Source organism: Tamandua tetradactyla, chromosome 16 (genome assembly GCF_023851605.1).
Source record: "Tamandua tetradactyla isolate mTamTet1 chromosome 16, mTamTet1.pri, whole genome shotgun sequence".
Classification (NCBI taxonomy): Eukaryota; Metazoa; Chordata; class Mammalia; order Pilosa; family Myrmecophagidae; genus Tamandua; species Tamandua tetradactyla.
Window position 1 is genome coordinate 49506140 of NC_135342.1, and position 10621 is coordinate 49516760.

The 10621-nt window shown below is 39.8% G+C and overlaps 1 protein-coding gene across 1 annotated transcript in view; it reads right to left on the reverse strand.

Moving 5' to 3' along the window:
• CES5A (carboxylesterase 5A) overlaps positions 1-10268 on the reverse strand; it is a 33960-nt gene extending 23692 nt beyond the window's left edge. The window contains exons 1-3 of the mRNA XM_077132481.1: positions 10173-10268; positions 9038-9176; positions 125-258 (exon numbers count right to left, since the gene is read on the reverse strand). Of these exons, the coding sequence (XP_076988596.1) occupies positions 125-258; positions 9038-9136 (233 nt within the window). The 5' untranslated portion in view covers positions 9137-9176; positions 10173-10268. The remainder of the gene's footprint in view (positions 1-124; positions 259-9037; positions 9177-10172) is intronic.
• Positions 10269-10621: the final 353 nt, after the last annotated feature.

A 10621-nucleotide genomic window follows, 5' to 3' on the forward strand; every position in this document is an offset into this window, starting at 1 on the left:
TGTGCTAAACCACTAAGATTTGAAGGTATATCTGTTGCCACATTTGTTCAGTGTCACTGAAGGTTGCTGGGCAGTAAATTCCCCCCTTAGGGGTCAGGAGCATAAGATACTCCTGGAGACTCACCTGAAGAAGCCAAATATCCCTAGCCGGTACTGGATAGTCACAACCAGCACATCCTCGTAGGCAGCCAGGGCAGACCCGTCAAAGATGGAAGCTGAGCCAGTCTCAAAGCCACCCCCAGGAAGCCACGCCATGACCTAAGGAGGGGAGAGGAATTTTCCAGTCACCCCCTCCCCGTGCATGCTGCGACACTTGTCTTTCAGGGACATATAAATGCCTCACTTTCCTTTCCAAAGAGGAGGGCCCAGTCTTAAGAGTATGGGTCCTGGCATCCAGATGCCTGATTTGAGTCCCAGCTCCATGATTACTGTCAACTGTGTGACCTTGCACAGACCACGTAACCTCTCAGAAGTTGCTTTTCTCAACTGTGAAGTACGAGTGTACCATGCAGTTTAAACAATACTGTACATCTAAAACTCATATACTAATGCTGGCACATTTCAAGTGCTCAGACAGTGTTGAGCCTGTGAGCTCTGGGAAGATGGAAATAATTGTGAATCATCTATGGGAGCAAAAGCAGGTTAAGCTGTTTTAATTTGAGGCATTTTCTGATCTATAAAGAGAAGAGAGAAGCAGGGAGAAAGGAAGAGACATGAAGAAACTACTATATTGACTATAAAAATTAGGACCAGGGAACATAAAACTTTCTTCCAGTAGTGTTATCCCTATTTATATACCTAAAATAATTTCCTTCAGAAAAGGGGCTTCCGGGAAGATGGCAGACCGGGATGGAGTGAGTTCACTCCTGCTCCGTGAAACAAGATAGGAGATGGGGAGAAAATGCCCAGGACTGCAGGTCCCGGGGTGTGAGTAGTCTGGGAGGGTCTTTAGGCAGTTTGGGGCAGGAGGCTCAGGGGATAGTGAGTGGTCAGGTGGCCGGGATCCCCGCCGACCAGCTGCCGCACAGGGGAGGTGCGATTGGAGGGAACTGACCCTCCTCGGCTCCAGGCTGCACAGCTGCCGGCCTGGGAAACCTCCTTAGCCTGCACCGGTGGCTGCGGTGGGCAGTGCCGTGATTGTCCATCACAGGGCGGGCCTCGGGGCGCGGGGGGGATCACCTGGTCAGTGAGGGAGTAGCCAGCCTGCAGTCGCGGTGTCTGGCAGACCCACCGGCGCTGAGGATCAGCTGATCAGCTGATTCCCCACTTGCTGGTCAGCTCCCCCTTCCGCTAGCAGAAACGCGCTAGCCAGCTGCCACTGGTGGAGCAGCCACCCTGCTGGGCACGAGGACCTGGAGTCCTCCGGCCTGGAGGGGCGGGGTTTAGGGAGGAGACTCGAGCCGCCACCTGCTGACCAGATGCGGTAAGTGCAGGTCGGCTGCGCCAGACAGGGAGGAGAGAGATTGAGGGAGGAAGAGCCTTATGGTTGCCACCTGCTGGGAAGAAGGGGTAAGTGCAAGCAAGCTAATTCCCTTTCTGCCTAGGTCTTCATTTCTATTTTTATTATTTTATTTTATTTTTTCTTCTTAATGTGCTTTTTTATTTCACCCTTTTAAAACATATTCTTTCTATACATTCTTCTTAGTAATATAATTGTCCTTTTCATTATTTAAAAAAATTGTTATAGATATTTTATATTATATTTTACTTTCTATTTTTTATTCACAGTATTTTTAATATTCCATTTCATTTATTTTTATTATCACTACTATTATTTTTCTCTTAGATTTTCTCTCCCTTTGGTGGACACCAGCCTGACTTCACTCCCAGTATGTCCTGGGGTGTCTCCTTTTGATTTGGTGCTTACTACTGTCGAGATATATTTTGTTGTAGTTCTTGTTTTTGTGTTTCATATTTTTGTCATATTATTACTTTAGTTATTATTATATTGTTATTATTGTGTGTGTGCATAGGCTAGGAGTTCAGGTTGGGTCTCCTGTGTGGTCATCCATTCAGCCCCTGGAGTATCCATGCACCCTGGCACACCTTATAATACACCCCTAAGTTCAATTGTGTAAATGAGATCCGGACCTTGATTTGTCAGAGAATAATTGACGAAGTGTAAAAGGAAACATTCAGCAAAAACTAAGCAAATACAAAACTTTAGAAGAGTGAAGGAAACCAGCTTGCATAATAACCATATCAAGATAAACAAATGCCCACAACACAACAGAAAATCACAAAGCACAAGAAGATCCAAGCAGAAATGGCCCAGTCAAACGACCAAATCAAAATTCCAGAGGGGATACAGAATATGGAACAACTACTCAAGGATATTTATAAAGAAATAAAGGATATCAGGAATACACTAGAAGAGCATAAAGAAGAATTTCAGATGTTAAATAGAAAATGGCACATCTCACAGAAAAGAAAGATACAGTAGACCAAATTAAACATATACTGAAGATACACAATAGCAGATTCAAAGGAGCAGAAGGAAGAATAAGTGAGCTAGAATATTGAACAATAGAACTAGAGTGCACAAAAGAACAAACAGCAAGAGAAATGGAACAATGCAACTGGATCTTAGGGAAATGATGGACAGCAAGAGGTGCAAAAATATAAGAATTATTGATGTCCCATAAGGAGAAGAGAAGTGAAAAGGGTTGGGAAAGTTAGTTGAAGGTATAATTGGGGAAAACTTCCCAACCCTTATAAAAGACCTGAATATGCACATCAAACAGGCCTAATGAACTCCAAATAGAATAAATTCAAACGAGCCTACTCCAAGACACATACTATCAAACTGTCAGGTGTCGAAGAGAAACAGAAAGTCCTGAAAGCAACACAAGAAAAGCAATCCCTACATAGAAGAGAAGACACACACGATTGACTTCAGACTACTCAACAGGCACCATGGAAGCAAGAAGACAATGGTAAGATATTTTTAAGATCCTGAAGAAGAAAGGCTTTCAACCAAGAATTCTTTATCCGGCCAAGTTATCCTTCAAAACTGAAGGAGAGATTAAAATCTTCAAAGACAAGAAAGATTGAGAGAACTAGTCAACAAGAAACCAGCCCTACAAGAAATACTAAAAGGAGCCCTGTCAGCTGATAAAAAAAAGACAGCAGAGGGAGGTCTGGAAGACGGCACAGAATTGAAGAATATGAGTAAAGGTAATGTAAAGGAAACAAGAGAGAGAAGAAAAATAAAATACAGATCTGACAAATAAAAACTAAAGGACAAGATGGTAGAATCAAGAATTGCTCTTACAGTAATTACTTTGACTATTAATCACCTAAACTCACCAATTAAAAAATACAGGCTGACAGAATGGATCAAAAACCATAACCCATCTATATGCTATTTACCAGAGACACATCTTAGACTCAAGGACACAGTTAGATTGAAAGTTAAAGGATGGAAAAAGATCTTCTATGCAAGCTGTAACCAAAAGAAAGCAGGAGTAGCTATACTAATATCAGACAAAATAGACTTTAAATGTAAAGACATCATAAGAAACAATTCACCATAACAATCATAAATGTGTGTGTTCCCAATCAAGGAACTTCAAATTATATAAAGCACATATTGGAAAAACTGAAGGGAGGTATAGACATATCAACAGTAACAGTACGTATCTTGGAGTGGGCTCATTTGAATTTATTCTATTTGGAGTTCTCTGGGCCTCTTTGATGTGCATATTCAGGTCTTTTATAAGGGTTGGGAAGTTTTCTCCGATTGTACCTTAAACTAATTTTCCCAACCCTTTGTACTGCTTCTCTCCTTCTGGGACACCAGCAATTCTTATATTTTTGCACCACTCTTCACTACAGATAGAACAACCACACAGAGGATCAACAAGGAAACAGAGAACCTAAACAATAAGATAAATGAATTAGATCTAATAAACATATGTAGATCATTACATTCCAAAACACCAGGATATACATTCTTCTTTAATGCACATGGAATGTTCTCCAGAACATATCATATCCTGGGATATAAACTGAATCTGTATAAATGTAATAAGATTTAAATTATCCAAAGCACTTTCTCTGATCACAATGGAATAAAGTTGGCAATTAATAATCACCAATGATCCAGAGCTTGCACAAATATATGGACACTCTTAAATAATCAGTGGGTTAAGGAAGAAATTGCTAGAGAAGTCAGTAAATATCTGGGGGCAAATGATAATAAGAATACAACATATCAAACCTTACGGGATGTGCCAAAGGCAGTGCTGAAAGGGAAATTTATTGCTGTAAATACCTATGTTAAAAAATTGAGAATGAGTAAAACTTGAGGATTTAACTGCTCACCTGAGGAATTTAGACAAAGAATGCAAACTAACCCCAAAATGAATAAAAGAAGAGAAATAACAAAGACTAAAGCAGAAATAAGCAAACCGGAGAAAAATAAAATAAAAGAATCAACAAAACTAAAAGTTGGTTCTTTGAGAAAATTGATAAAATTAATGGTCCCCTAGCTAGACTAACATAGAAGAAAAGAGAGAGGACACAAATAAATAAAATCAGAAAAGAGAGGGGGGTTGTTATCACAGATCATGAAGAAATAAAAAAATCATAAGAGAACATCATAAAGAATTATATGCAAACAACTAAAGAACTTAGATGAAATGAACAAATTCCTAGAAACACACAAATTACCTATACTGACTCAAGAAGAAATAGAAAACCTCCAAAAACCAATAATAAGTAAAGAGATCCAATCAATCATCAAAAATCTTCCCCCCCCCCCCCCCACACACACAAAAAGCCCAGGACATGATGGCTTCACAGGTGAATTTTATCAGACTTTTCAAAAAGAACTGACACCAATCCTGCTCAAACTCTTCCAGAAAACTGAAGAAACAGGAGTGCTACCTAACTCATTTTATGACGCTAACATAACTCTAATACCAAAATCGGATAAAGGCAATACAAGAAAAGAAAACTACAGCCCAATCTCCCTAATGAACATAGATGCAAAAATTCTTAACAAAATACCAGCAAATTGTATCCAATGCCACATTAAAAGAATTATACATCATGATCAAGTGGGATTCATACCAGGAATGCAAGGGTGGTTCAACATAAGAAAATCAATCAATGTAATATAGCATATTAACAAATTGAAAGGGGAAAAAATCACATGATCATATTGATTGATGCTGAAAAAGCATTCGACAAAATCCAGCATCCTTTCCTGATAAACACTTCAAAAGTTAGGCATTGAAAGAAACTTTCTCAATGTCATAAAGGGCATATTTGAAAAACCCACAGTCAGCATCAAATTTAATGGTGAGAAATTGAAAGCATTCCCCTTGAGATTGGGGACAAGACAAGAATGCTCATTGCACCACTATTACTCAACATTGTATTAGAAATACTAGCTAGAGCAATTAGGAGACAGATATAAAAGGCATCCAAATAGGAAGGGAAGAAATAAAACTTTCATTATTTGCAGATGACATGATCCTATACTTAGAAAACCCTGAGAAATCTACAGTAAAACTACTTGAGCTAATAAACAAATTCACCAAAGTGGCAGGATACAAGATTAATGCACAAAAATCAGTAATGTTTCTATATACAAGCAATGACCTACCTGAGGTGACAACTAAGGAAAAAATTCCATTCAGAATAGCAACCAGAAGAATTAGGTATCTAGGAATAAGCCTAACCAGGGATATCAAGGACTTATACATAGAAAATTACAAAAAATTGCAAAAAAATAAAAATGACCTGAATAGATGGAAATATATTCAATGCTCATGGCTAGGAAGGTTCAATAGCATCAAGATGTCAATTCTACCCAAACTGATCTACAGATTCAATGCAATATCAATAAAAATCCCAAAACCTCCTTTGAAGACTTGGAAAAATTGATCATCAAATTTATATGGAAGGGGGCAGTGTGATGGTGGCTCAGCAGGCAGAATTCTTGTCTGCCATGCTGGAGACCTGGGTTCAATACCATGCCCCCCAAAAAAAATTATATGGAAGGGAAAGAGACCTTGAATAGCTAAAGATAGCAAAAAAAAAAAAAAAAAAAGCAAACTTGGAGGTCTATCATTTCCTGACTTTAAAGCTTACTATAAAGCCACAGTGGTCAAAACACCATGGTACTGGCACAAAGTCAGAAGGACTGACCAGTGGAATAGAATCAAGAGTGCAGCGATTGTCCACCAAATTTATGGACATTGATCTTTGATAAGGCCCTCAAATCCACTGAATTGGGACAGAATTCTCTTTTCAATAAATGGGCATGGGAGAACTGGATTTCAATAGTCAAAAGAATGAAAGAGAACCCTTACCTTACACCCTGTACAAAAATTAATTCAAAATGGATCAAAGGTCTAAATTAAAGAGCCAGTACCATAATCCTTCTTGAAAAAAATGTAGGGAAACATCTTCAAGATCTAGAAATAGGAGGTAGCTTCTTAAACTTTACGCCTAAAGCACAAGCAGCAAAAGAAAAAAATAGACAGATGGGAACTCCCCAAGATCAAGAGCTTCCGTACCTCAAAAGACTTTGTTAAAAGGTTGAAGAGGCAACCAACTTAATGGGAGAAAATATTTGGAAACCGCATATTGGTTAAAGATTTGCTAACCTGTGGACATAAAGAAATTACACAGCTCGCCAACAAAAGAACAAACAACCCAATTATAAAAAGAGCAGAGGAAATGAATAGCATTTTACTGAAGAGCAAATACAGATGGCTAAAAAGCATATGAAGAGCTACTCATCTTCATTGGCTATAAGAGAAATGCAAATTAAGACAATAATGAGATATCTCCTAGCACCTATAAAAATGGCTACTATTAACCAAATCAGAAACTGTAAATGTTGGAGAGGATGTGGAGAAATTGGAACACTTATTCACTGTTGGTGGGAATGTAAAACGGTTCAACCACTGTGGAAATCAGTTTGGCAACTCCTCAGAAAACTAAATATTGAGTTACCCTATGACCCGGCAATAGCAATACTCGGTATATACCCAGGAGAGGTGAGGGCAGTGACACAAACAGATGTGTGCACATCAGTATTCACAGTGGCACTATTCACAATTGCCAAGAGATGGAAACAATCCAGGTGCCCATCAACAGACAAGTGGATGAACAAATGATGATGTATACATACGATGGAATATCACGAAGCATTTAAAGAAAATGATGTCCCAAAACTTATGGCAACATGGATGAACCTTGAGGACATAATGCTGAGTGAAATAAGTCACACACAATAGGACAGATAATGTATGATTCTATTATTATGACTCTGATAAAGCCACCAGTGTTTTGGAGCAGCTAGAAGGAAAAATCTGAGTTGAGGGCATGGTAGCCCATGACAAACTCTGGGAACTGTTCTGTAGCTGATTGTTGAAGTGTGCTTTGAAAATTGTTGCTTTTTTCTTTCTTTTCTTTGTATATATGTGTTATATTTTACAAGTAAAAAATGGTTTAAAAAACTATAGGCCACTATAGTAATATTAGGTAAAATAAATTCCTGAAATCAAAAATTTGAAAATACTTAGTAACATAACTCATTACGATAGCAAAGTTGATATTGTAATGACTTTTTACTTGATATTTTGAGAATGCACACAGTTTTGATAGTTAATAAAACGGTATTTAAGATACTGTTTAACATTTAGAATTCAAGTAACTCTGATATCTGTATCTATAGATTTTTTTCTTCTTGGCTTTAATTTTAAATTGGTTTATGAAATATATTGTACAAACAGGTTTTACGATGATTACTTAGATTTTTTTTTAATATGCCTATGGATAAGCTAAGATATCCATTTCAGGTGGTTAAGATTTCCATACACTAATTGTAAAAAGTATTTGTATCTTCACATTTTCCTGAAATAAGGAAAATATTTAGTGACATGGATCATTATTATCGCAATGCAGATATTTGTAAGGAACTTTCTACTTGATATTTTGAGAGCATTCACAGTTTTGATAGCTGATCAAATGGTATCTAAGTTTAGTTTTTAATACTTAGAATTTAAGAACTGTGCTATCCGAATATGTAGATTTTTTTCCTTGTTGCTGTAATTTAAATCGGTTTATGAAACTTACTGCACAAACACAGGCTTTACAATGATTATATGGATACTTTATTTAAATATGCCTATATTTAAGCTTACTAAGATATCCATTTTGCGTGGTTCTAAGTGTCCTGTTTGCTTACTTAAATAAAAAATATGTTAAAAAAATTCCTTCAGATATTTTTGTTTTTTGAATTCATATTAGAAACTGCAACGCCTGGGGCAAGAAAAGAGAAAAATTCACTAAGGAAACAGGGGAGCTAGTCAGCACACTGAGTTTGGTGCCAGGATCCACCAGTTAACCTAGGAGCAAGTTACTGTACCCGCTGTGTTGCTTCCTCCTGTCTGTAGGATGGGCCCAATCACCCTTACCCTGTAGGATTACCATGGGGGCTAAATAAGATCATGTGCTGTGCAGATGCCCAGTAGATGTTGCTGTTAGAATAAAGAAGAGCAGGTCTCCCTTTGTAGTGATGTGGGAGAAGGGAGGATGGGAGGGTGTGGCAAAAAAAAAAAAAGATCACAGACTAGATCTTTGCCCCTACTCAATTATACAGGGATCTTTTACATTCTTAAATGAAATAGCTAACTATTATTACCTGACTGTCTAATTTGCAACCTGAAAAACTGCAGAATGCAAGTATCCTCTTTAAAAAGGATTTCTCAAATTAAAAAAATAGTAATAAAGCACAGCTTCCTTTTAGGCTATGTCTTTTCTATAAGTTTACAACCATTATTCAATAGTGGGAAAAGCAAAATAAAACAAAACACAAATGTTAAGCTACTGCCAATAAAGAATCAGAAAAGAAGATAAAACAAATCTATCATCATAATTTTTTTTCCTGTGTTGTAATGACATTTCCATTTCACCCAACAGAAGCTAGGTCTGATTCCAGACACTCAGCTGCCCTGCCTGGGTCACACGCCAAGAACCTGTTAGCTGGAGCCCTGAGCACAGCAGATAGCCTTACGGGAAGCCGGGTGCCCCTGTCAGCATGGGCTGGTGAGTAGATATTAAGGTACAGGCAGTCTTCCGATGCTCCAAATTCAGGATAATGCACCTTGAGCATGTGCTGATGAGAGTCCAGCCACTCCAAGTTCTGGAGGCACCTTGGAGAAAGGGAGGAGAAAGCCCCCAGAGCAGCTGTCAGTGAACTTACCTAGGAGGGACCCGTTCTCATAACAATAGGAAAGCCTGGCCGTTTCCTCTGCCCTGAGCAAAAAAAGGCACATGGGGAACTATTCTTACAAAATCCTATGTGCCCAACACTACCCTGAACCCCTGGTTGCCAAACAAATAAAGAAACCCAATTATAATTCTCTTTGATCTGGTTCCTGGCTAGGAGATCACATCGTGCAGAATAATTGTCCTATTAACACCCACCACCCACCCACACCTACACCCACTACCGTAATACAGACACACGTAAAGATTCAAGCTGACCCAACGATTCTCCTCATTGTAGAAGGCGGGAGCCTAGGTTGACCATCAAGGGTTTTGCTCCTCTGCTTCCCTCTTTTGCTCCTAGGGAAGCGCAGGGACATTTGCAGGTCTTTCTACCAGGAGCTAACTGAGGCCAACCTGCAGGGAGATTCCTGCATCCAAGCCTTTGTTCAAGCTGGTCCGTTGGCCTGGACTGCTCTCGCCCCATATTTGCTTGCTGATGGGCTTCTCTTTCTTTCAGGTGCAGTCCAAGTGCTATGTCCTCTAAAAAATCTTCTGGAGTGAGAGTTCTCACGGAAACACCTTGAGAATCCCTTTTAGCCAAAAGACTCAGTAACCCATCACAGTGCTTCCCAAACATGGTTGGTCTTCAGAATCCCTTGAGAACTTTCATATATAATAATACAGATTTATAGGCTTAGCCCTAGAGATTCTGACTCAGGAAATTCAGATGGGAGCCCAGGGATTCTGTTTATCAGCCAGTTGAGGAACCATGAGAATATCATTGCATCCGCTTCCTCCCGTAGCCCTCTTCCACCACCCTCCCAACCTCCAACCCTACTCTCCTTGACCACTGGCCAGCAAGAACCTCACTCTCCCTCAGTGCTTTGCCCCTAGCTCCCAGAATGATAGGTCACCCTCGGGTTCAAGCCTGGTCTTACAAGTTAGGGAAGGAGGTAGCGTTTCGAAAGTCTTTCCAAGGCAGTGCTGCCTGTGGGGTCGCAAATCGCAGGGGTCCTAGAGGAGGTGCAGCAAAAGGAATCCCAAGGAACACGTTCACAGGCTTGGGGCTTCCCAGCACAGTGACTTGCTTTCCCTGGACCCATCCCAGCTGGGTGTTTCTGAGTGGTGCGTCGGCAGCGAGCCCTGAGGAATCACAGGGGGAGGAATCAGGAGCTGGCTCGGAAAGGCAGGGCATCAGACCAACTGCAAGGACACCCAGCAGGGCTGCTCTTCCTCATCCTAGAGGCTGTGCCACAGAAAGCATCCAGATACTCTTACAGTGAATCTGTGTTCACTACCTCCGTCAAGATTTCCTGAACATTAGTTTATCTTCTTCTCGGAACCCAGAACCAAGCCACAAGATTTTTCTGGTTAGCCCAGGTATTGA